Source organism: Girardinichthys multiradiatus, chromosome 2 (assembly GCF_021462225.1).
Source record: "Girardinichthys multiradiatus isolate DD_20200921_A chromosome 2, DD_fGirMul_XY1, whole genome shotgun sequence".
Lineage (NCBI taxonomy): Eukaryota > Metazoa > Chordata > Actinopteri > Cyprinodontiformes > Goodeidae > Girardinichthys > Girardinichthys multiradiatus.
In genome coordinates this window covers 21,127,101-21,155,074 of record NC_061795.1, presented here as the reverse complement: position 1 = coordinate 21,155,074, position 27,974 = coordinate 21,127,101, and the positions used below count along the sequence as shown (strand labels likewise).

At 37.9% G+C, this 27,974-nt stretch overlaps 1 protein-coding gene across 1 annotated transcript; it reads left to right on the top strand.

The window, feature by feature from the left end:
- nt5dc3 (5'-nucleotidase domain containing 3) lies at positions 1–27,974 on the top strand. The gene is made up of 14 exons (XM_047386475.1): positions 1–418; positions 2,581–2,753; positions 3,598–3,672; positions 3,760–3,815; positions 3,991–4,081; positions 4,157–4,294; positions 5,907–5,967; positions 6,144–6,246; positions 12,019–12,120; positions 12,242–12,323; positions 13,151–13,237; positions 26,028–26,168; positions 26,263–26,327; positions 26,437–27,974. The coding sequence occupies exons 1-14, from the start codon at positions 127–129 to the stop codon at positions 26,705–26,707; spliced, it is 1,737 nt and encodes a 578-aa protein (XP_047242431.1). The 5' UTR covers positions 1–126; the 3' UTR covers positions 26,708–27,974.

The window sequence follows — 27,974 nt, the reverse complement described above, 5'->3', positions numbered from 1 at the left end:
ACGGAAGTAACGTCAGAGCAACCACACAGGGACCGTTTTGGTATTTACAAAGGAGCTTTTCTCGCATGCGGTCGACAGGGAGTCCGAAGCGACCTCCGCACCGCTCGTCTCGCAGAAAACACTGCTATGGCGCCCTTGTCGCGGTCCCTTTCGTGTCTGATGAAACACACGGGGTGTCTGTGGAGAGTGGGTAATTTCCGTAGCTCTCAACAGGGGCTACCCAACCACCCGTTCAGGTCTGGCTGGATGAAGAAGAATTTCAGGGCAGTTTCCTGCGTAGGAGCCGGCGTCCAGGCGCTGTTACAGCAGCCAGGAGCCAAAAACGGCGCAGCATCTGTGCGCAGCAGCTCCTCAGAGGGTCAGGACGCTACGGAGAGGCTGTGGTCTCTTTACAAAGAGACTAAAAGACAGACAGAGGGTATGCTGTTCTAACATTAATATGTTAAATACAACAATACTGTAGCTTTATGAGGCTGCTGCAATGATGTTGACTAATGCCCTGCTTTTTTTACAGCTTTGCTTTGGAAGCTCTTGGAATATTATGGCCTACAGAAGAATAGCTGCATTATAGCTATTATTATGAGGACAAAATATCACAAATCCTGAAGCAAAGATTAATTTTGTTAACCCAAATATTTTTATATTCTGTAGGTTCTGTACTGTATATTAACTAAGACACTGGTAAACTGAGTTAAAATCCAACTGACATAAGATTGTCCATACCTGAATAATACAAAATGTCGACAAATGAAATTCGGTGTAAAGATGGACATTCCCCCATTTATCGGTATCATACTACAACCTTGTTGTAGTATGATACCGATAAATGGGGTTTCATCCAACAGTTTCTGTAATAATATAGGAATATTTATTCCTTATAATAACACAGAACTGCCCCTCCTCCAGCTATTGTTGAGCACTGCCGGTCAGCTGACTGAAAAAATGCTGTCGCACTTTTCCCTCGATCTCAAAAAGACACATTTGGCTGTATGGAGGTATTTTTGAATGTCGAAAATAGAGGAGGGCCACCCATTTTTATAGTGTCAATGTCTGCTTAGCAGCTGACTACAGGTTCACTACCGGAGCAGATAGCCCAACTAAGTCACCTGCTAATATTGTGTTAGATTCCCACTGTTACTTTATAAAGAGCAGATCAGCAAAAGTATAATACTGTGTGCAATTAGAAAATGTACTTTAAAAAATACAAAATTTAACAAGTATTTTAAATTTTTTGCTTGAGTCTATTTGAATACATTGATTAATATTTTGTATAACATTACAGTTTTACTGTACTAGGGGGTTCTGGGGGAACCGGAAACCAGTCAGTATCTGGCGTGTCAACCATTTGAATCACGCCGCCGAGTGTGGTTCAGGTTGTTGATTGTGGCCTGTGAAATGTTAGCCCTCTCGTCTTTAATGGCTAGAACAAGTTGCTGGATATTAGCAGGAACTGGAACATGCTGTTTTTGCAACCCGAACATGATCCTTTGGGTGACATGTTCGGTGAGTCTGCTGGCCATGCAAGAACTGGGATGTTTTCAGCTTCCAGGAGTTGTGTACAGATCCTTGCAACATGGGGCCGTGCATTATCATGCTGCAACATGAGGTGATGGTCATGGATGTACGGCACAACAATGGGCCCCAGGATCTTGTCACGGTATCTCTGTGCATTCAAAATGCTATCAATAGAAATGACCTGTGTTCCTTGTCTATAACATAAGCCCGCCCATATCGTAACCACACGGCCACATGGGCCACTCGATCCACAATGTTGACATCAGCAAACCGCTCACCCACATGATGCCATACACACTGACTGCTATCTGACCTGTACAGTGGCATTTGCCCACTCAAGTCGGTTACGACGACGAACTGTAGTCAGGTCGAGACCCCGATGAGGATGACGAGCATACAGATGTGCAGAAGTTCTTTGGTTATGCAAACCTATGGTTGCTGCAGCTGTACTTGTGGCTGGTTTTAGACAATCTTGCAGGTGAAGATGCTGGATCCGGAGGTCCTGGGCTGCTGCTTAAACACGACCTGCGGTTGTGAGGCCAGTTGAATGTACTGCCATATTCTCTGAAATGCCCTTGGAGGCAACTTGTGGTAGAGAAATGAACATTCAAGTCATAGGCAACAGCTCTGCAGTCAGCATGCTGATTGCATGCTCCCTCAAAACTTGCAACAGCTCATTTTAGAGTGGCCTTTTATTGTGGCCAGCCTAAGACACACCTTTGCAATAATCATGCTGTTAATCAGCATCTTGATATGCCACACCTGTGAGGTGGATGTATTATCTCGGCAAAGGAGAAGTGCTCACTAACAGATTTACTTAATATTTGAGAGAAAGAGGCCTTTTGCGCACATAGAAAAAGTCTTAGATCTGCAGGTTCAGCTTATGAAAAATGGGAGCAACAAGAAAAGTTGCATTTATGTGTTTGTTCAGTATAAATTTAATTGTTACCTTAATTAAACCTGTGCTTCAGAGGTTATCTTGTATTTAGGGGCTTTGTGGTGGCAATTTATTAAATAAAATTTAACTTCCGGTGTTTTTCCTCTTATCTTAAAATTTTCTCTTAGTAATATGCACCAGCTCTGTCGATCCGGACACCATTTTTGCAAACAATGAGATGAGCCTACGAGACATCGAGATCTACGGCTTCGACTATGACTACACCCTGGCGTTCTACTCCAACCACCTCCACACGCTCATCTTTAACATAGCGCGAGACATCCTCATCAACAACCACCGGGTGAGGCGCCGTGTGTGGCTGTTTTAAAAACGGCCCCAAAGAATGATTTTTTATTTTTTTTGATGTTTTGACGTTAAATGAAATCTAAAATTATGTGTTGCCTGGGATTGATTCAAGTATTTTTCAGATCTGGATAAGTGTGTAGGGAAAAAAGATAATAGAATCTAGAAACATTATTCCCTGTGGCATTGTATGGATAATACATCCCAGACTTTCCATTGTTTACATAGAAGATGACTACAACTGACTACCGCTGTGTATTTACAGTGAGCTTTTGTGTTTATGCATTCAATATGGGCTCAAAATTGGCATAAACATTTCTGAAATTTTGAGTTTAAAAAGAACTGACTTTATAAATATAAAATGTTCTGTTTGTTGATTCCGTATATTAATCTTATTTCAGGGTTTAACCTAGGGCAATATCAGGAAAACATCTTATTTAAATGCTGTTGCTAAATATTTGATATTGACTAAGAATAACCCACATGTCCCTACCACTTTTTGCATCTTAGCCAATAAAATCATTCATCAAGTTTGGGCTTGGGGGGAAGTGAAAGACTATCCAGCAGGCTAGATATATTATTGCCATGCATCATTTGCATGTATAACACTTGAAAAATAATATTCTATTAAATATTGCATCTTAGAAGTCCTTTGTGATTGCAATATTGCACACATTGCTACTCCAATTTGAAATATTGTGCAGCTCTAGATTACACTAGGCTATGACCCCATCTGTTAACTGTATTAGCCTTGTGTTAAGCAGATTTAATATTATCTGATGTTTTTAGTATTCTGTTTATCAAAACTGCCGTCTCTTCAAATTTTGTTTGTTTGTCATTAGTATCCGGAGGGTTTGCGGAAGTATGAATATATTCCAGATTTTGCTGTAAGAGGGCTTCACTATGATGTCCAGAAGGTGAGAGAAATTTCTTTTCTGCAAAGCTGTGCAGACAGAATCTCACACCGGTTGCCATGTTAAATAATTTTTCCGATTTTGCAACAGGCACTCCTGATGAAGATCGATGCTTTTCACTATATCCAGCTGGGAACAGTTTACAGGTGTTTTGCTTCTGCTCATCATTGTAGAAGGAAATTTTAACTATTATTTGCTTTTAGAATAATAAGCTTTTCTAATGTCACAAAGACTTTTAACCTAATTATATCTGGATAGGAAGTAAAATAGCTATTATTTAATTAGCCAAAGATGTTAAATATTTTCTAATTTTTTATGCAGAGGTCTTCATCCAGTTCCTGATGAGGAAGTCATTGCCATGTATGAAGGCTCCCATGTTCCTCTAGAGATAATGAGTGACTTCTATGGAAAGGTGACACACATTCTAGCTCTACCTTAGATGCTAAAGATTCAGATGTACACAGTAATGATGCCTGCTGTCCTGCAGAGTACACATGGCCACACCATGAAACAGTTCATGGACATATTCTCCCTGCCGGAGATGACCCTCCTCTCTTGTGTCAATGACTTCTTCATGAGGCACAACATCGACTACGAGCCCGTCCATCTTTACAAAGACGTTAAGGTAAAGATGCCTTGTCTTCATCGCATCATTCATCATTCTTTCTATCCATGGTTCATCTGCCAATGCCAGTGTGTGTCAGTACTTCAACTGCTCCTCCTTAGTACTCCTACCATGCAGTGCTTTTCAAAAGTATATCAACGTTTTCACATTTTTTTTACATTACAATCATAACATTTAATGTATTTAATTAGGATTTTTTGTAATAGACCAGCATAAAGCAGTGTATGTTTGTGAAGTGAAATTAAAATGATGATGATCACTGTTTTCGACTTTATTCACATATACATATCTGTGAAAGGTTGTTTACATTGGTATTCCGCATAGTAGAACCACCTTTCCCGTCGACTAAAGCTGCAAATAATGAGGGTTATGTCTCTACCAGGTTTGCACATTTTTTGTTCTTGTTGAATAACAAAATTCACTCAGATCGGATGGATTGCATCTGTGAAAATCTGTTTTTAAAGTCTTGCTACAGACTGTCAGCTGGATTTAGATCTGGTGCTCGACTAGGACATTCAAATACGTCATTATGTTTTGATCTGAACCGTCACATTGCAGCCTGGACTGTTTGTTTGGGGTTTTTGCGCTGCATTAAGGTGAAACTCCAGCCAGTTTTTAGTGCCTCTAACAGGTTTTCTTCCCTGTATTTCACTCCCTTCATCTTTCCATCTACTCTGACCAGCATCTAAGCCTCTGCTGACGGGAAGCAACCCGCAGCATAATGCTGCCACTGCCATTTTCACGGTGGGGGATGGTGTGTTCAGGGTGATGTACAGTGTCAGTTTTCCACCACGGATACTGTTTACATGACTCGCCACAAACTGAAATTTGTAACCGAGTATCCATTATAACACTACTTTGTGTTGGTCTATAAATATATAAAATACTATTAAAATGCATTAAGGTTTGAGATTATAATAAAATGAAAAAAAAAAAAGTTTATGAGTGTAAGTAGCTTCCTAAGACTAATTATGCAAGAGTGTTGCTGTATTTACACGTTGCAGTGCGCTGCAACACTCCAGTCATATAATGCCATCTTAATTTTAGCACTAAAAAGCAGCGTCTAATTTTAGTCGAGCAGTTTTGCCACCAGCCATGTGGCTCAACTACTTCACAGGAAGGGCGATGAGAAATCAGCGCTGTGTTCTCCCTCTGAGGCCTGCTGTCATGCTGCTCCTGTCTGTTCTCTGTGATGCTCTGTGACGTATTTTTTTGACAGATAGGTGTCATTAGAATCCCTTTCATCTTTTCAAGGACACGCTCCTTAATCTTTCCCCCCCCTCGCTTTATGATTCAGTTTTGACCTCTACGTTTTTGAAACTTTTTGCTCTTTCAAGTTTTTTATTGCGTCAGCTAGTCTTTGAATAGGATGAAGGTTTTAGGTTTCCCCCTTAAGTTTGTGGTTTTTACAGATTCATTTGTTCATAAGTTTTCTCATTGTGGCAACAAAGCATCTAAAGTCCTGCTGTCTTCCTATTTCAATCGTATTCAAGAATGAGCTTGCTTGTGCTTCAGACTGTTTATTTACAGAGTGAAGTTGCTGTCAGAGCTGAATACTAATTGTGTGTCACTGACTTTCTGGCTAAGTGCTGTTTGCTTTTCTTCCTCGCAGGAAGCTATCAGAGATGTCCATGTCAAGGGCATTATGTATCGAGCTGTGGAGGCAGATATTGGTAACATTCTTTGAAACATATCTTTTTGTTTGAGAAAATGGGGAAAAATAAATGGTATGGCCTTATCTTAGAAGGTGCAAACACAGTTTCAACATTGACAGGTCATGATATTTAAATAAAAGCACAATAGATTGGTACTATTGACCCTTCTTTATTTATTTTTTTGCTCATTCAAGAGAAATACATTTGGTACGGTGAGCAAAGCCACGCTGTGTTAAAGAAGCTGTCTGCACATGGGAAGAAGATGTTTCTCATCACCAATAGCCCGTTTGATTTTGTGTGAGTAGGCTGCAGCCTTGTTTGTTCACTGCAATAATTGAAGATGTTTTTCAGTCCTAATGTTGAATTTATGGAACTGTATTACAGTGCTTAGCAAAAGTGTTCGTACCCCCCGAACATTAAACTACATTACAAACACTACCTTTAGTGTATTTTATTGTAATTTTATGCAACAGACCACCTCAAAGTTGTGAATATTTGTTAAGTACAATTAAAAGCATGATTGCAATTCATCTTTTACACAGAAAATCTGAAAACTGTAACGTTCATTTGTACGCCTGAAGAAAATTTGGTTAAAACAGTTACCTTCAGAAGTTACCTATTTATTAAATAGATGTGTGTTATTTAAGTATAAATACAGATGTTTTGTGATATGGAGAGCCGTTTCATTCAAAATGAAATAAATAAATATATACTGCTATTGATAAATTATTAATAAATATTTCATGAAATAAATAAATATTCCCATGAAATAAAACAAAATAATCATATTAAAAGTAATGTTCATCTTATTTTATTTAATTCATTTAAAGATTTATATAATTTACTTAAAGATTTATTTAATTTATTTAAAGATTTATTTATTTATTTCATAATGCAGTTTTATTTTGTGACACTTTTATTTTGTAAAGCTACTTTATGTATTTCAGTGACTTTTACTTTTTAACCCCGTTTTTCATTTTAAGCTCTTTTTATTTCATGTTCTTATATTCAAATGAGGGGGCGGAGTTTTATCTGTGGGTCGGCGCTGGGACAGCAGGGCCGAGCTCAATTTGTGGCTGTGGCCGGCAGAAGACAGCATGCCGGAGCTGCTACCTGGAGGGAACCAAGGGGTTCTGCGAGGAATCCCCTGGTTCCCCTGGTGCCAGACTGGATGTAAAGCCTTTAACATGCTGCCACAGCGGTTGCTGCTATTTTTGTGGAAACCAAGGCTGATTATCGGCAAACGGGATGTCATTATTGCTATAGCCTGTTACTTTTAAATAATGTCTTTATTGGTTTTTATTTAATAAACAGTGTTAGACCCATAACATAAGGTGGCTGTATTTACTTGAGATGGGAAATAAATAGCACTATGTGTGTGTATGACGTGATGAAAGGAAGACAAAGACCTATTGCACAAACAGCTTCCACAAAAACAGTGGTAACCGCCGTGGCAGGTTTTTACGGCCGGTCTGGCACCTTCTGGCATCCTGGCAGAATCCCCTGGCTCCCTCCGGCATGCTGTCTTCTGGCAGGCAGCGGCATGCTTCTGCCGGCCACAGCCACGAATGGACCGCGGCCCTGCTCTCCCAGCGCCACCCAGCAGATAAAACTCCGCCCCCTCATTTGGATATAAGAACATGAAATAAAAAGAGCTTAAAGTTAAAAAGTAAAAGTAACTGAAATACATAAAGTAGCTTTACAAAATAAAAGTGTCACAAAATAAAACTGCATTATGAAATAAACAAATCTTTAAGTAAATTAAATAAATCTTGAAATGAATTAAATAAAACAAGATAAAAATTTCATTTAACATGATTATTTAGTTTTATTTCATGGCGATATTTATTTATTTCATGGAATATTTATTAATAATTTATCAATAGCAGTATTTATTTATTTATTTAATTTTGAATGAAATGGCTCTCCATATTGTGAACGCCTCAGAGGTTTGTTAGCAAACACTAGTGAATAAACAGCATCATGAAGACAAAGGAACAGAAGTAGAAACGGTCAGGATTAGAGTGGTGGAGACACACATCTAAACTGAGCTTAGTTGGGTCTAAACATCCTGCATCTCCGGGGGTGACGAGGTAGAGTATGCACGTTTGAGTCAAGAGCTCCCTCATGCCAACTTCAATAACTCCACGAAAGGGCTTTGAAGCCAACTTTGCACTGCAGGAGTTATTGGAGAAACATAGGGACGTTTGGATAAGCTGGACAACCTGAAGGCAGGAACCAGGAGAAGCAACTTAAGGGTTTATGGCGTAAAAGAAGACTCTGCTGTGTAGTGGCACAGTTTATGGTGACGGAAAGAACTCGCATTAAACTTAAACCTGCAGATTCAAAGAGCTGAGAGAGCATTGACACCGAAACTGAAGGCAGGTCAACCACCGCGATCATCATCCAGCAAAATGCGATGAAAGAAACTGTCTTAAAAAGAGCGTAGGAGAAAATAACACTGATGTTTGGAGCCGAAAGAGTTTACTTCAACCACCATTACACAGAAGACACTTAAACAATGAAAACCTTTGGCACCTATAAAGAAAGTATTGAAAGAAGAGAAGATACGATTCCAAACTCCTCTCCACAAGATGCGAGTACTAGGGATGGATACCTTTCACATTTGAACCGATACGTTGCCGATAGTATGGCTTTAAATGTTTATGGACTTGGAGACCCAGTCAAAAAAGCAAAGATAATAGTTAACAGCGAAAACAACCTGATCAGCTTCCTACAAGAAACACTTAACACGAATACAACATGAGAAGTTAAAGACGTTTGGATTTAGCAATACATATTATAGTTCAAACTGAGGCGTTGCTATTCCTATAGCTAACTCTTTAAAATTTCAGCGTCAATAAGAGATAAGACGGGACGATATATTATCATTAAGGGGAGGATACAACAGTCACTTTGGTACCATCCGAGAGTGATAAGCAATTCTTTATTTCATTACTGGACACTATAGCAGTAGAAATGGGGGGCATATGATTGAAACTCGATATTGGATAATGAATTAGACACAAGCACTAAAAGACATAAAAAATCAGTGACAAAGATGATAACAACTATAACAAAAGGAATGGGATTAGTAGATGTTTGGTGGGACTTGAATCCACTCCGAAGAGACTACAGACACTATCCATCTACCCACAGAGTTTATTTAAGAATTAACTACTTTTTAACTGCTTTGTGTTGGTCTGTCACATAAAAGCCCAATATAATACATTGAGGTTTTTGGTTGTAGTTTGACAAAAAAGGAAAAAAGTTCATTGGGTATGAATACTTTTGAAAGGCACTGTATGTCCCAGTTTTTATAGATGGGCCTCACCCATCAGAGCTCAAATATTTACTATTCTGTACACTTTCACATTGACCCTGAAGTCCTTTGAAGTCAGAGCTGTTTGCACAAAATGAGCAGTAAGGAGTTTTGGCTTCAAAGATTATGTAGAGCCCAAAAGCAATAAGGCGATGTCCTTGTTTTAATAGTCTGCAATATTAAGTCATCAAAGCAATAAGAAGGGAGATGTGTACACACACTGAAATAAGCTGATCCTTCAGTTTTTTTATGGAGTATTTTAAATTGCTATGTCAATCCAGTTTGGATGATGTTAAGAATGCATGCTGAAAATATTTCAATGAGGTAGATTTGCTGATAGCTGAATCTGAGGTTCCTCAGGAGGTACAGTCGTTGGTTCGAGCTCTGCTTTTCCAGCATGCATCTCCAAGTGTCTATGAAAAATTAGCTCAAACTGTAATTTTCTTCCAGTGCATCAACAATGTGTGAATTTGTTTGAAAAGCACAACATTTAAGTCACAGAAAAACTGCTGCAACGATGGCTAAATGGGACTGTAAAGTACCCCATTTGGATGAGAATACCAGAAAAGGGCAATATAACTACAGTCATTTTTAAAATTTATGTAGTTTGTATCTAACTGCTGCATGTTCTCTGGGTTTTGCACAAACTGATAAAATACCAGTGTAGACTTCCTGTTGCTGATGTGCCGTAGCCCAGGAAAAGCTATTTTGTTACCCCTCCATGCTCTGCCACAAAGCTGGGCTGGTCCTAAATATTGATATTTAAATTAATAAACTATGCTCCTGTAAAACCAGTGACAGAAAATACAGTGCTCTTCATTCTAATACCCATGAATGAAATCTGTGTTTTCACTTGATCAGTACTGTGACCGACAGGTGCAAACGCACATCAAACGGTTAAACGAGCTGCAAACACATAAATGATACAAACACAAAAATCAACTGCAAGTTAGAAAACAAATGCAAAGGAAAAATACTGCAAAAGCAACCAAAGTTAAATTCAATCATAACACACGGGTTTCAATGAAGATAGCTACAGTGACTAACGTTACCTTTACAGATAATAGAGAAATGCACACTATTGTAAATCAAAGTCCCTAGAATGCTAATACTAAGGACGTAAATATGCTGCTGTTCTTTAATAATGTAAAATAATAAGTGTTTAAAAAGACTCAAAAGAAAATGTACCTTTTGTATCTTCTGTCCAAGTGTCCTATGAACATCCAGTTAACATCCAGTTTACTAAGGCTCTGGTCCCATTGGACTTGGTGGTCCACTCCCCCTAGTGGTCTGGCGCACTTCCGTTTTGTGGAGCTAGTTTGCAGCTTTTCTTAACTTGCAATTGTTTTGTTATTGCAGCATTTTTCTTTTGCATTTGTTTTGTAACTTGCAGTTGTTTTTTGTGTTTGTGTGTTTGCATCATTTATGAGTTTGCAGCTCGTTTAATTGTTAGCTGCACATTTCCACCTGTCAGCCATTGTAGATTAGTGTCATAATCTGTCATATTTCACGAGGGTCCACTTTTCTAAATGGTAATCGGGACCAAAATAATAAGGGAAATAAAGTCTACCACAAAGTTTACATTAACCAATATACAGTTAAATTGTGAGATTTGAGCATTTTTGTGACTTTTTTTTTTTCCATAAAATGAAAATAATTTACTGAAAACAAAAATAAACTGACGAGCAATAGTAAAGGTACATGGGTCTGAAATTGTTTACATGTATGAAAAAGTAGGAAAGGGCCAAATGGCAATGCATGGGTCTGTTAATTGTTCTTGTTCATTCATTCCTCTCAAAGTTGCATGTCTTTGTATTGTGAATACAGCCTGTAAGATAAGTGGTGATTTTCTTTTTCCAAAATTTGGTAAAGACAATCCAGGAGAATGGGAAGCTCAATTTTAGCCAGCAGCAACTGTCTTTTACACAATAAATTTGTTCTTCTCTGGTTGGACGAAAGACTAAATAGGGCAAAATGCAAGAGATATGGTGTCTTTTTTGTTTTAGGTGCAGTAAATTAACTTAAACAACCAAATTCTCCTACTGATGTTGAGAAGCACTGAATATTATAGCCTGATTTTACTGATTTTCAACTAGATTTTTTTGTTTGCTTTATTTTTGCCAATTTTTGCGGCTAAACTTGGTCATGTTGCTTCCAATATCGTTTGATCTGTCTAATGTCTGTATATACTGTCTTCTAAACTTTAGAAACTACTGCTGCAGACCAGGTTTTCCTCTGAGACACAATAAAGGTGTAAACTGAACTGAACTGAATTAACATATTTTCTACTTCAAACCTGTTTATAGTAGATTCAGTTTGGAGTTGGGATCACTATGTGCTTTAATCGTTCATCTTTTTGGTTATCTCTGCTTATTAGCTATCACATTTTTCAATTATTGGCTTTCAAACAGATGGGTCGAAATAGACTTCTTTTGTCTTGAAGTGTCACTTATTAAAGTTAACTACCATCATGGTGCCAATAGAAACGTAATAACAGGTTTGTAGCAGATGGCAGTGAAAATACAGTGTCTGCTGCTAGATTCCAATCAATCCAAACAAGGCAACTATTTCCTGTTGTTTGGTTTTCATACATCGACACACACTGGGATGTATTATATTTAGATTTCCCAAGTATTTTGTAGAAAATGTCAGTGTAGCAGCATCATCAGGTATGTGCGCTGTATCACAGGTTGAGGTATCCATTGACCATGATCCCTAGTTATGAATAATGTCTTTGTTCTCATCAGGGACCATGGAATGAGCTACATTGTAGGAAAAGACTGGAGAGACTTGTTTGATGTGGTTATTGTCAAGGCTGATAAACCTAGTTTCTTCAACGACAGAAGAAAGTAAGTATTTTATGTGAGTAACTTCTACTGTGTTCTAATAAATATGACTGTACTGCTTGCAGTTACCTGTAGATCGTTAGTAGTTAAACTTTTAACAATTTACCATTTTGTCTTGTCATAGACCTTTCAGGCGAGTGACAAACAAAGGTGCGTTACTGTGGGACAGAATTCACAGGCTCGAGAAAGGGCAGATCTACAAGCAGGTACTGTCAGAAAATTTATATTTCATACACTAAAAACTGCTGGGTTAAATCAGATTTTGGGTCATTTTGCTCACCCAGTCCTTAGTCAAATACGGACCGATCCATGCCTGGGTTAATTTATCACCTGGTACTCACAAGGCCCCAAATAAACAATAGAAGGGTTTAAGAGTATGATATTTAACGTTAAGGCTACCAAAGGGTAGGTTGAAAGGAATAACCTGGTAAACTCCTAATTCATTTTTATTTTCAGTTTAATTTTGCATTAAAAATGATAAGATTAAAAATTCCAAATCATGTCCAATTTAATGAAACCCTTTCTTGGAGCTCTTAGGTGCGACCAATAAAACAATAAAAGTTAATCCTTGGAAAATTTCCCTGGGCTGGGTAGAGAATTCATCATTCAGAGAGAATTTTAATTTAATACCCGATAGATTACGAGATTAATTATTTATGTGCATTAAAACAATTAACACAGCACACCGATCCACTGCACTCTATCAGCGATTCTTTGGTCAACGTGTGATCATAGCTAGCACTAGCTAGCTAACTACTTAGCAGCTAAAATGGTAATGTTTTCTTATGTGAAGAATATCGTCTTCTGATGTGAACACAACCTACAGACATTAGTACGATTTTTCAGCATAATTTTACCATGTGTGCATTACGTATTTGATGATTAAAACTGCCCAACTTCAGTCAAAAAACCATAAACGCAGCATTTAGCTTAAAGAAATATCCCAGCAGTTTTCTGTGTATTGCCCACTGTGACCACATTTATTGATGCAACAGTTTTATTGTTTTATATGATGCATTTTTTTGCTCTGCAGGGAAACCTTTATGAGTTCCTCAGACTCACTGGCTGGAGGGGATCGAAAGTACTTTACTTTGGAGATCACATTTACAGTGACCTGGCAGTAAGCAGCGTCCCCACATATTTACAACAAATACCTCATTTTAACTGCGCAAAGTGTTGTTTGGAGTTTGAACAAAGAGGAGTCTTGTTTTACCACACAGAAGCATGTCTTCCTCTCAGCTAAAAAAACTGATCATGTTTTATCTTCACAGTAGTGGGCCATGTGGGCTACAGTAACCGCCCTATGGGAGTGTCGGCTTATCAGATTAGACTCAAAAACTTTGCTGACACAAATACAGAAGAAATCTGCTTGTTATTAGTGAAGCCCAAAGCAGTTTATGAGGAACAGAACACATTAACGTAGCCATAACAATATGGACCTGTAACCACTAGCTCATAAATAACCAACGACGTGCACATTATGTTTGTTGTGTGCTGTTGCTGCCAAAACTGCAAGAAAAGGCCCACAGCATCACAGGTGCTCCACTGTACTTAAGAGTGTGCATAAAGTGTTTTTCCATACTTTTATTTGATTAATTCCTGTCCCACCTGGAGACCATTGCCTCTTTTGGCTGGAGTTATGGCTTCTAGCATTCTACTTTAAGCAGCAAGTGAAGTGTGACTTCACTCAGTCTCACCCACATGGTTTGCTGCAATATTATTGTAATTGCTCTTGCGTTTTTTGAGCTTCTCCCGGCATTGTGAAGTGCTGTAAAATCCTCGGTTTGTTATTCTCTCCCATGTTGTTGGAGAATTGATGACGTTAAGATGTTTGATTTGATCTCAACCTAAATTTCAGACGGCACACCAGTAACAAAAACAACTGCTATGTCAGTATGGCGTCACATTCCTGCCAAAAATCCGAGGAGCGTATTAAGCAATCACAACAGCGCATCTTTTAATCAAGAGAGCGCATAGCTCTGATTGCGGGCGTGCACCTTTGAACGCAGCACGGCGAGCAGTAAAACACAACCCCTGCACCCATCTGTTTGTTCTCGCAGAAGAATTACGCTCTCTCGCTCTGTTTAGTGGGTGTATTTGTCAGTTGGGGGCAGAAACTCTTCTGATTGATCTGATTGGCCGGATTTTCACCTCATATCCGGTCGCAGCCGACACAGGACATTGCCTTATAGGAGAAGAAGAAGAACAGGGAATGTGGCGTGGATTCAAAGCGTTGAAGAAAACGAGGAATAAATAAGAAGGTAAGGAAAGGAAAAGTTGGTTGTTGATTGCAATACTTTTTTTTACTAGTGACATTTATCCAAAAAGAAATCAAGATTCTTACTGATGTTAATAGTGGTGTGAGACTCACTTCCTCTGACATCTCACAAAATGAACTCTAATGCTGTCTTCAACAATATCAAACAACAATGTTAATAAAACGGTTATTATAATCAGCATCCAGAGTTTAGAGGAAACCTCCTCTCAGAGACATACTGTTAGTGTTGAGATTTTAACATCTACAATTAGAAATTGTCTCAGGCTAATTAATTTAACATATCCATAGCTAACCGATTGCTAATAAAGTAATCAATAATCATTCAGGAATCTTTACTGTCATTATGAGACCATAATAAAATGTTGTTGAGACATCCGGCTCAGAATGCAACATAGGATACAGTCAGAGATTTAAAACACTTAGAAAACACATAGAAAATAAAGAAAAATAAGTATCCTTAGAGGACACCCTTAAAAAAATATAAATAAAATAAATGCCACGTGTAAAAAAGTGTTCCAATCAACAACCAACTTTTCCTTTCCTTACCTTCTTATTTATTCCTCATTTTCTTCAACAATTTGAATCTACGTCACGTTCCCTGCTCTTCTTCTTCTCCTATAAGGCAATGTTTTTTTTTTTTTTTTTTCAACTTTATTGAAGTATATAATGCAAAGCAGTACAAGAGTACATTATACACACTAACAGCCTCCAGGGGGTTACAGATGGAGACAATGTTTTATAGTCGCATATTACACAAATATATTGAAAATGGTACATAAGGTGCAAGTTTTAATCGCTTTAACATTGGAGAAATTTCAGATAGTTTCAATGTATTGTTTGAACTCATTTTCAAAAATGAAAACAAGTGGTTTTTGGTTGGTATTACGACACTTATGAATATGCCATTTAGCTAATTATATAATAAGGTTGATGATATAGAATTGGATTTTTTTGGCTATTGAAAAGTCAGTGAATCCAAACAATACATGTTAAAAGCAAAAAGAAAGAATCGGCTGTGTAGAAATCAAAATGCAAATTGTTTTCCAAAATTGAGTAGAGATGGGGCAAGACCAGAATAAATGATATAAGTCTTCTGGGTTTTCTTCACAGAATGAGCAAACAATATCTATATTTTTGTTAAAGCGTTGTAAAAAAAAGTTTGGATGGGTAAATTTTGAATGAAACTTCTTTTACTTTGTTACTTTTCATAAATTTGGATGGCAAAGTCCAAATCCTTTTCTAGTTAAGGTTATTTATTGAAGCGCGCCAGTAAGAAATCACATAAGGAATTTCATGCAACATCTTTCTGAAATAAGAAACGTATATGACGGTGGCAACTACGGAATGAGGAAAAACAAATTTGACCAATTTGGAGTTTAGTTGGATCAAAAGGCAACAGAGTGAGATTCTGTCCTGCAGTACTTTTAAGTAAAATGACTACTCCAGTAAGGATTGCATTTATTATAATATTGAATTCTTTAAACGTTATAATGATACCGTATTTCATGACAAAATCTTGATATGTCATTAATAAACCATTACAGTTGAGCAATTAATGAACTAAAAGTATATTGTGAGTAAACCAATTAGGGTAGAATAAGGATTTGTTTTTATATAATATGTCTTTATTGTTCCATAAATAGTATCTATGGGGGGGAGAAATTATGCTTCTAGATCAGTGACCAAGAAAGAAGCATCTACTTATGGAAACCAGATAATTTGCACGGATTTTTTCAACATTATAGTTGCAAAATAAGAGGAAGTTAAGTCCTCCTAATTTAGAGAAAATAAGGTTTGGTATGAAATTCCAAATTAAATATGGGTTCCTGATGAATTGTTTTTTAAGAATGTCCTGTGCTGGCTGCGACCGGATATGAGGTGAAAATCCGGCCAATCAGATCAATCAGAGTTTCTGCCCCCAACTGACAAATAGGCCCACTAAACACAACGAGAGAACGTAATTTTTCTGCGAGAGTGAACACATGGGTGCTGGGGGCGTTTTACTGCTCGCCATGCTGCGTTGAAAGGCTCTCGAAGAAAGGTGCACGGCCGCGATCACAGCTATGCGCTCTCTCGATTAGAAGATGCGCTGTTGTGATTGCTTAATACGCTCCTCGGATTTGTGACGCCATATGTCAGTGCCACAGCATGTCTTTGCCATGCCATGTTTCCTATGTGATTATAATAGATTACCGTGTGTCTGGTGGAAAACAAAAAACAAACAGACACACAAAAAAAAGCTAATTTATCAGGGTTCTTCTCTCGATGGTTAAGTATTTTGATGAATAATAGAGATAAATAATAGTGACAATGGCCAAATCTCAGCAGACCATTTTTTCCCAGGAGTTTGTACCCAACTTTTTTTCAAGCCTGAAAGAGAGAGTCTGGATGATTTATGATTTTCTTAGAAAAAGAAGATAAGAACAGTTAACTTCTGATAACATCTTCTTTGGTATTCCATATTTATACTTCTGGAAAAGAAAGGAATATGGATTCACTCTTGGAGAATGTTTAGTTGTTTGCTTAATAACAAAATAAATTATAGATATGATACAAAAACTTTATTTTGCTAACAGTGTAGTCTTGTAAATATCTGCTCAAAAGATGACTATGTTGTTATTAATGTTCTCCACCAATAGAGAATTTGATCCTTTTATAAGCCTTTTACCTCCTGTTTTTAGCCCTCACATTTTCCTCAGTTTCGTCCCGACTTGCAGTCATGTTAAGACATCCTTTTTTCTAGCTGGTACAATATGCATAATTCATATAATATGTAGCTCTTGCACTCTTAATTAAAAACTGAAATACAAATTTGTTCAACTGAGCCATGTCCATCCATAACTTCCTAACATTTATCTGCATATTTAAACAATAAATATTAAGGTTTGAACAAAACTCATTGGAAAAGGAGATTGTGTATCTCAATGGGGCCATCCTGGCTAAATTAAGGGTTTATTGTTATTTTGTTATTATAGTTGCAAAGCTTTAGTAATTCTGATCCTGATTCTTTCTGCTTTTATTAGATGCACAAACTGAGACTCAACGTTTGAAATTGATTAATGGGCACTAAAATGTATTATGCAGATTGTTTAGTGTCAGTACACCAGGATCACGTCGCATTATTAAATTTTTATCTCTAAAAGCAGCTCATTTATTACTGCCAAACTGACTTCTGCCAATATGTTATTTTAAATCACACAGTTTAAGTGCTTTGGAGATGTGTTTATAAATATGCATGATCAGCTGTTAAGAGTGATACTGAAAGATGCAATTTACATCTCTGGCACAAGGCCGGCTCACTGGCCAGCAGCCATGGGTCAATTATGTTGTCGAGCTTGTTTAGAGCGATGGAACTTGACATTTGTTGAGTATACTGACCACATTTAATGTCAGACACCCTGGTTGGAGAATGAGATTAAGGCTGTGAATGGGCACACTGTCTTTAGGTTACTGAGCAGTAGATTCAATTCAATTCAGTTTATTTATATAGCGCCAATTCACAACACATGTTGTCTCAAGGCACTTCACAACAGTCAGGTACATACATTCCAATTAATCCTAACCATTGAACAGTGCAGTCAAAGTTACTTATTTATTCAAATTGGATAAAAAGTTTTTCTGTCTAAGGAAACCCAGCAGATTGCATCCAGTCAGTGACTTGCAGCATTCACTCCTCCTGCATGAGCATGTAGAGACAGTGGACAGTCACTGGCGTTGACTTTGCCGCAATCCCTCATACTGAGCATGCATGTAGCGACAGTGGAGAGGAAAAACTCCCTTTTAACAGGAAGAAACCTCCAGCAGAACCAGGCTCAGTGTGAGCGGCCATCTGCCACGACCGACTGGAGGTTTGAGAGAACAGAGCAGAGACACAAAGAGAACAAAGAAGCACTGATCCAGGAGTCCTTTCTATGGGAAGGAGAAGTAAATGTTAATGGATGTAGCTCCTTTAGTCGTTTCACCTAGAAAGAAAGAACAGATAAACTCTGAGCCAGTTTTCAAGGTTAGAGTCTGAAAGAGAGCACATATAATTAGTTACAGTAAAAGCTCAGTCAATCGCCATGTCTAGGAGAGAGAAAGGGTTAAACACTAAAAGACAGGGCTATGTGGATCATCGATAGAGGTGAGCATTAAGTTGTTGCCAGCAGAAGCTCGGACGATTCCCCTCTCCAGAAAGGTGTCACAGGTAGACACAGAGCCAGGCCAGGTGTAGCTTCTAGGAAGAGAAAAGAGAGAACAAAGTTAAAAGCTGAAATAACAGCAAATAATGCAAAATTGGAGAGTAGTGTGAGAATGTAGCGAAGAGGGTGAAAGTGGTAATTATGTCCTCCAGCAGCCTAAGCCTATAGCAGTATAACTACACAGATAGTTTCAGTTCAGATTATTTAGTTAAACGGCGCTTATTTACAACAATGTCGTCTCAAGGAACCCCACAAAGGGTCCCTCTGTTGGTCATTGTTATACTAAAAACCACAAGGATTGGGATACCTCCCTCTGTCAGACTGATTATAACCATTGGAAAAGAGAAGGGGTCATACAGGTAGCAGAAATGGAGGGTGTGTTTGCACCTCAACCATAACTGAGCCGGTTTAGGCTAAACCTGACTCCCCCTTACTCCATCCAACAGGGAGGGAGAAAGGCTCCCTCCCTGATAAACTAAGCAACTCTAACTATAAGCCTTATCAAAAAGGAAAGTTTTAAGCCTAGCCTTAAAAGTAGACAGGGTGTCTGCCTCACGAACTAAAGTTGGGAGCTGGTTCCACAAGGGAGGAGCCTGATAACTAAAGGATCTGCCTCCCATTCTACTTCTAGAGACTCTAGGAACCACCAGTAAACCTGCAGTCTGAGAATGAAGTGCTCTGTTAGGAACATATGGAACAATCAGATCTCTGATGTATTATGGAGCTAGATCATTAAGGGCTTTATATGTGAGGAGGAGAATTTTAAATTCTATTCTGGATTTAACAGGGAGTCAATGAAGGGAAGCTAAAATAGGAGAAATAGTTTAATTTTCATCAGAACTCTTGCTGCAGCATTTTGAATCAGCTGAAGGCCTTTAACTGCATTTTGTGGACATCCTGGTAGTAAAGAATTACAATAGTCCAGCCTTGAAGTAACAAATGCATGGACTAGTTTTTCAGTGTCACTCCTGAATAGAATATTTCTAATTTTGGCAATGTTCCGGAGATGAAAGAAGGAAATCCTAGAAACATGTTTAATATGGGATTTAAATGACATGTCCTGGTCAAAAGTAACACCAAGGTTTTTTACTTTATTATCAGAGGTCAATTTAATGCCATCCAGGTTAAGTGATTGACTTAGCAGTTTCTTTTTTAAAGACTCCGGTCCAAAGACGACAACTTCTGTCTTATCTGAATTTAGAAGCAAACAATTTAAAGTCATCCAAGTTTTTATATCTGCAGGACATGCTTGTAGTCTATCTAACTGGTAGGGTTCATCAGGATTTATGGATAAGTAAAGCTGAGTATCATCAGCGTAACAGTGAAAATTTATCCTATGCTGCCTGATAATTTGACCTATTGGAAGCATATACAGGGGTTGGACAATGAAACTGAAACACCCGTCATTTTAGTGTGGGAGGTTTTATGGCTAAATTGGACCAGCCTGGTAGCCAGTCTTCATTGATTGCACATTGCACCAGTAAGAGCAGAGTGTGAAGATTCAATTAGCAGGGTAAGAGCACAATTTTCCTCAAAATATTGAAATGCACACAACATTATGGGTGACATACCAGAGTTCAAAAGAGGACAAATTGTTGGTGCACGTCTTGCTGACACATCTGTGACCAAGACAGCAAGTCTTTGTGATGTATCAAGAGCCACGGTATCCAGGGTAATGTCAGCATACCACCAAGAAGGACGAACCACATCCAACAGGATTAACTGTGGACGCAAGAGGAAGCTGTCTGAAAGGGATGTTCGGGTGCTAACTCGGATTGTATCCAAAAAACATAAAACCATGGCTGCCCAAATCACAGCAGAATTAAATGTGCACCTCAACTCTCCTGTTTCCACCAGAACTGTCCATCGGGAGCTCCACAGGGTCAATATACACGGCCGGGCTGCTATAGCCAAACCTTTGGTCACTCATGCCAATGCCAAACATCGGTTTCAATGGTGCAAGGAGTGCAAATCTTGGGCTGTGGACAATGTGAAACATGTATTGTTCTCTGATGAGTCCACCTTTACTGTTTTCCCCACATCCGGGAGAGTTACGGTGTGGAGAAGCCCCAAAGAAGCGTACCACCCAGACTGTTGTATGCCCAGAGTGAAGCATGGGGGTGGATCAGTGATGGTTTGGGCTGCCATATCATGGCATTCTCTTGGTCCAGTACTTGTGCTAGATGGGTGCGTCACTGCCAAGGACTACCGAACCATTCTTGAGGACCATGTGCATCCATTGGTTCAAACATTGTATCCTGAAGGCAATGCACCAATACACACAGCAAGACTGGTTAAAGATTGGTTTGATGAACATGAAAGTGAAGTTGAACATCTCCCATGGCCTGCACAGTCACCAGATTTAAATATTATTGAGCCACTTTGGGGTGTTTTGGAGGAGCGAGTCAGGAAACGTTTTCCTCCACCAGTATCACGTAGTGACCTGGCCACTATCCTGCAAGAAGAATGGCTTAAAATCCCTCTGATCACTGTGCAGGACTTGTATATGTAATTCCCAAAACGAATTGACGCTGTATTGGCCGCAAAAGGAGACCCTACACCATACTAATAAATTATTGTGGTCTAAAACCAGGTGTTTCAGTTTTATTGTCCAACCCCTGTATATAGTAAAGAGAATTGGCCCAAGTACTGAACCCTGTGGTACTCCACAATTAACCCTGGAGTTTAAAGATGATTTATCATTTACATGAACAAACTGGAATCTGTCAAACAGATAAGATTTAAACCAGCCTAGCTATGTTCCCCTGATCCCTACAGCATATTCCAGCCTTTTTAAGAGAATATTATGGTCGAGTGTATCAAATGCAGCACTGAGATTTATCAGAACCAGTACAGACACAAGTTCATTATCTGAGGCCATAAGAATATAATTAGTGACTTTCAGCAGAGCTGTTTCAGTGCTATGATGAGCTCTGAAGCCTGACTGAAACTCTTCAAGCAGGTCATTACTGTGTAAATGCTCACACATTTGATTAGCAACAATTTTCTCAAGAATTTTAGATAAGAATGGAAGATTGGATATAGGTCTGTAATTTTTCAAGTCATCTCGATCAAGCGAAGGTTTCTTAAGTAAAGGTTTAATTACAGCTAACTTAAAAGCCGGTGGTACATATCCATTTACTAAGGATATGTTAATCATACCTAAAATTGGGCTGGTAATCAGAGGGAACACTTCCTTAAATAATTTGGTTGGGATTGGGTCTAACATACAAGTTGAAGGTTTAGATTAAGCTAATATTTCTGATAACTTAGGAAGCTCCACAGGATCAAAACAGTCCAAACACATATCAGGTTCTGCAGTTCTTTTCAATGTTGTCTCACTTGCTGAGGATGAAGTAATCATCCTCGGGAGTATTTCAAAGATTTTATTTTTAATAGAATCAATTTTATTTAAGAAGAATCCCATAAAGATATGACTGCTAAGAGCTAAGGGAATTGATGGCTCAACAGAGCTATGACTCTGTGTAAGTTTAGCAACTGTACTAAAGAGAAACCTAGGATTATTCTTGTTCTCTTCTATTAATGATGAGAAATAAGCTGTTCTGGCTTGGCGAAGTGTCTTTTTATACAACAGTAGGCTATTTTTCCAGTTTAAGTAGGAATCCTCTAGGTGTGTAGAGTGCCATTTTCTCTCCAATTTTCTAACATTGTACCTTAAAGTACACAGATCTAACCAAGGAGCCTGCCTCCTATGAATGATTACCTTCTTTTTCAATGGGGCTGTATTGTCTAATGCATCACGCAATGATGAAGAAACACTATGAACAAGAGAATCCATTTGTGAAGGGGGAGAAACAAAATTATTGCCCTCCACTTTGCTTTTCAGTGATAATGAGGAAATTAAAAGTGGAACAGATTCTTTAAAGGTTGTTACAGCATCGTCTGATAATGATCTACTATAATGAAATTTTCTTTCAGGTGTGGAGTACTCGGTTAAATTAAACTCAAAGGTTATTAAGAAATGGTCAGACAGGACAGGGTTATGAGAAAATATTGTTATGTCTTTACACTCAATGCCATATGTCAGCACAAGGTCCAGAGAATGAAGACAAAGGTGGGTAGGTTTGTTAATGTTTTGAGCAAAGCCAAGTGAGTCTAAGATAGCATTAAATGCTATATTTAGGCTATCACTTTCAGTGTCAACATGAATGTTAAAATCCCCCACTATAATAACTTTATCTGTATTTAACACTAAATCAGATCAGGTCTGAAAACTGAAAATTTAAACCATTCTGAGCGCCATCCATTATATAGCGCTCGGGATGATTTTGTGCGGCTCTTGACCACAACTCAAGAATGCCTGCCAGCACAGATACCAGATGCTTATAGACACCTTTAAAAAAAAAAAAAAAATGTCATTGTAAAATGTTTACTCACGCGAGGACTTTTGAAACTTCGAGACCTAAGAAACAACACAAGTGTTTGTCTTTTATTTCTTTCTCTTTTTTTTGTTTTTGTTTTAATTTGAAAGTAAATAGAATGAAACCATCCAGTGTGTTTTACTCAAAAGCAGACTTGGGCACAGCATCATTTGTTATACTTGACTAAATAATTCACACATTTTTGAAAGAAGTTGGCTGTATGCAGTTCTGGTTGGTGAGGAAAAATATTCTAGATGAAGAAAATTAAGACCTTGTATGCCTTTTAAAATAGGGAAACCATGCAAAACCCTTATCAAGTTTTGGATATACAATAATTTACAGATCAGTCTTCTGAAACAAAATACTACTTTATTTGTTTCATTGAAATATTGAATGTTTATTGTTGGGCAGGTAAAAAGGTAAAAAATTTCACATTAAAATTGTTTTTTATTTTTGACAACTGTATTTACACTTTGGACTGCTTTAGAAGATGCTAAATATTACAAAGGCAAAAATGATCAAGAAAATAAAGCAGCATTTCTTAAAACACAACATTGTACAAAATGGAGGAAAATGAGCAAATCTATGAACCATGAAAATCAAAAATCATTACAAAGGCTGACATTTCATGTAGAATTTAATGTTTATTACTATCTGAAGATTATATGTTAGAACAAAGTTTTATTGAATGTGATTCTGACCCTATTTGGGCCAGTTAATGTTTATGAATTAAGGCGATATATGACCACTAATCAAACCAACATAAACCTAATCAACCTCCTGCTGGTAGATATTATTTATGCAAGTCACATAACCACATTTCTTAACAGTAGACAACATGAAGATTTAAAAAAAATTACTTTAAACTGCCAGATTGTGTCAAAACAAGTACAAATTAATGCTAGTTGGTATGAAATGTCCTGCGGCAAGCAGCTCCTTTTTGTTCCGTATAAAGTTGGCTACGATGCCAATATAACTGCAAAAGTGCGTAATGGCAAAGGTGCCTGATGAGCAACAATAAAAAAAAAACAACAGATAATACCAGAGTTTAGAAAATACAACATTTTGATAGTGTTCTTCGTCAAAGAAAAGCAAGATATTTTAGGAACAACAAAAACAAAGCAACTTAACATTTCTCAAAACAGAATGAAACAATAATGCAACGAAACCAAAATCGACATAAAGAAAAGCACAACAAAAACATACCAGACAAAATTGCTTTTAGTTCAATTTGGCTCTCTGTGCGGTTTTCCTTTGGTCTTTTAAATGTAATTAGAGCTTTACAGTGTAAAGCTTCAGGTGTAGTTTTCTTTCAACATCATTTTTTTTGTGCAGCAGCACTGCATTTATATTGGGTTGTTAAATATTTATTTCTAGCCATCCTACCTTGAGTGGTCATTAGTTATTTATATCAGGACATCACACTACCTGTTGTTACAAAGTTTTACTAATATCTTAAACCAAATACAAAATGATTATGGTGTTGACATTTTAAACTCTCTCAAGAATCTTATATGAGGGGTCGTTAGGGACATTATTCTGAATTTACTCTCACACACACTACTGAAATGTTACATGCTCTTACACACACTACTGAAATGCTTTTCAACTTTTTTAACTGCAGGTATGCAGGCATTGCAAGACTTCCAGGAATCGTCTCATGTGTCCTTATTCTGAACTGTGATATTCCGCCGCTTTGTTTACTCCTGGTTGCTGAGCGGCCATAAGTGCATCGTGACCTCCGTTACCCGGAAGCACAATTTGTCCCATCAGCACATGTACGCATGCGCTAAAAGAAATACTTCCCGCAGGGGATTGTTTTGGTTTTATTTTAGTGTTTCATTGTAGTTGTATAATTTTCAAAACTAAATTATAAATATTATTATTCATTAAGGGAATTATAATATTGTCTAGGAAAATTGGTTGTTTTATTACAACAAATATTTTAATATCATAAATAAATAATACATTTTATAGTTTTACATTTTAATGATATTAAAACAATGTTATATATATATATATATATATATATATATATATATATATATATATATATATATTATATAATATAATATAACCATTTTACAGGGCTGCATGGTGGCGCAGTTGGTAGCACTGTTGCCTTGCAGCAAGAAGGTCCTGGGTTTGATTCCTGGCCTGGGGTCTTTCTGCATGGAGTTTGCATGTTCTCCCCGTGCATGCGTGGGTTCTCACCGGGTACTTCGGCTTCCTCCCACAGTCCAAAGACATGCCTGTTAGGTTAATTGGTCACTCTAAATTGACCTTAGGTGTATGAATGAGTGTGTGCTTGGTTGTTTGTGTGTTGCCCTGCGATGGACTGGCGATCTGTCCAGGGTGTACCCTGCCTCTCGCCCATAGACTGCTGGAGATAGGCACCAGCTCCCCCGCAACCCACTATGGAATAAGTGGTAGAAAATGACTGACTGACTGACCATTTTACAAGATATTATTTAGCACACCTTTATAATTAAGGATGGAAATAATTCGCACAGAGCTGTGAAGCTGTGAAATAGAGCCCGAGGGTTAAACCCGCTGTCTCCACTGTCAGTAACTGCACATGGTCTTTATTATCCCTTTTACATATTCCCGATGGCTTATAAGCTTGCTTTCCTCAAAATGTTCTTGTTTTATTATCTTTTCATATTATTTTTGTTTATAAATCATCCATTTAAAATGTTCAAAATATATGACTTGACTAGAAATAGCGAACACTGAGACTTGGTATCAGCATCCATACTCTTTAGTATGGTGCATTCACTGATTGGAAAAATATCAGGTTTTTTGAGGTTCTGGCCAGCCACCCATCAGAGCCCATCAAGCTGAAAATAATTGTTATATGATTATGTACATTTCTTTTAATCCATAATGTTCACCTAAGCCTAAAATTGTCATTTTACTAGTTTATTATTTATTTATTAATTATTTCCTGCAAATTAACCCTTGACACAAACGTAAATCTGTAGAAAAACGTCTCCATTGTAAAATGGTGCAGCACACATACTTTTTGACTCAACCCTGACTTTTTGTTTTTCCTCACTTGACCATCAGGATTTAACTCTAAAACACGGCTGGAGAACAGGTGCCATCATCCCTGAGCTCCGAGAGGAGATAAAGATCATGAACACGCCGCAGTACGTCCACATGATGACCTGGTTACAGGCTCTGACGGTACTGATCGAACAGATGCAGGTCAGAAGATCACTGCACACATTTAATTTAATATTCTTACATCCCTCCATCTTGACATCTTTGTGATTAACATGCGTTGGTTTCCTTTAAACAGGCGCACCGGGATCCAGCAACCCAAGCTGTTGTCGAGGAGTGGATCAAAGAAAGAGAAGCCATGAAGTAATTTAAGATGGATTTGATCTGAAAATCTATAGTTAGAAACAAACTCGTGGTTTACTCAGCTGTGGTTCAACTGTCCCCATCTTGATTACATTTTTTTTCTTGGCAGGCCGCAGACGAAGGACACCTTCAACTCTCAGTTTGGCAGCCTCTTCCGCACCTACCACAACCCCACCTACTTTTCCCGCCGGCTGTCGCGCTTCGCGGACATCTACATGGCCTCCATCAGCTGCATGCTCAACTACAGCCTCCAGCACACGTTCTTCCCCCGTCGCACCCCGCTGCAGCACGAGTCCCCGTTCTGGCCTGAACAAAATTCTTCTGGACTGGGGGTCTCTTCTCCTTCTCCTCTGGCTCCACAGGACCAAAGCAGAGTCTGATCAGGCAGGACATTAAAATGGAACAATCACCACTGCTCAGTTACTTAACTTTATACTCTAAGAAGTGTACTTTAATAGAGTTAGTTTGTATTTTAAAGGGCATAAAGCATAATTTTAAAACGTTTCCTTCTCAACTTTGTTCAGACTTGGAGATCATGAGAGTTACATTAATTGTCCAAAGTACAGAATCGTGCAAAAAAATGCAAAAGAAACAAATCAAGCACAAGGCAACTGAGAACTCAGCTGAAAGTTGAGAACAATGACGTTGAGTCTAGAAAACTGAAGTTGCGGCATTATGGCATAAAACAACGGCCATCCAAGACAACGGTAGTGGAAGAAATTCTGACTTCCACAAAAATAATCATTTGTTTTTTTTGTTAAAAAAAACTTTCCATGAGTTCCTTGAGAGATCTCCAGACACTGCAGTTATAAATTACATTTAGGTGTATTCCTGTTTAAGGTAGCATGACTATAAAGGCTCTTTTTGTTTCAGAAAATCTGTTTTCAAACTACCTATCTGCTTTGACAAACGACTGAAAAGTCAATTGTTATTTATTTAAGGTTCACATTTTCATTTTGGCTCTAAAATACTATTTGCCCTTTTACAGTGTAACAGAGATGAAAATTGTGTTTTGATTTTTTAAATATGGTATTTATTTCAGTCCTTTTAGATAATTATGTCTTAAGGAGCTCTGAATGTATTACTTTTGTAAGTCAAAACCCTGCGTGCTTATATCTGCATGCGTAACAGTGAGAGTGGGTTAGATTTATTTAACAGAATAGATGCACTTTAGGTAGCTTAAACAGTAGGGGGCAGTCACACATCAAGTTTAACATGCATTTGTGTTTTTGCCTTATTGTCTTTTTCCTCCCCTTGTGAAATGGGGACATTATATTCTCCATTGCCTTAATCTGTTCACATTACTGCAGGATGTGTGTTTTTATAACAAGGTGATATGTAGTATTTTGGTTCATTTGATTTTATGCAGTACATTGAAACATATTGCACAATGATGTTTGTTTTTATTATTGGTTTAGCCATTTTACACCAAAGTCAGCCTGTATGTCTCATTTCAGAAGATTGATAATTGGCTATTGTTGTGGATGCTGCAGTTTCATCAATGAACAAAGAATCTAAGGTTATGAGGATTTTACAGGAATAGGGGAAGTGTTTTCCTTTACACATTCTGACATGAAATCATGTGAAGCACTGACACATCATGTAAAAGGGATTCATTAAATAAAGTTTTGATGGTAATAACCTTCA

Bases quoted from the DNA above. Each gene is read 5' to 3' on its own strand.
- nt5dc3 (XM_047386475.1), top strand. From the start codon at position 127: ATGGCGCCCTTGTCGCGGTCCCTTTCGTGTCTGATGAAACACACGGGG. The intron at 419-2,580 runs GTATGCTGTTCT...ATTTTCTCTTAG, and splicing joins GACTAAAAGACAGACAGAGG to TAATATGCACCAGCTCTGTC. The intron at 26,169-26,262 runs GTCAGAAGATCA...TCCTTTAAACAG, and splicing joins TACTGATCGAACAGATGCAG to GCGCACCGGGATCCAGCAAC.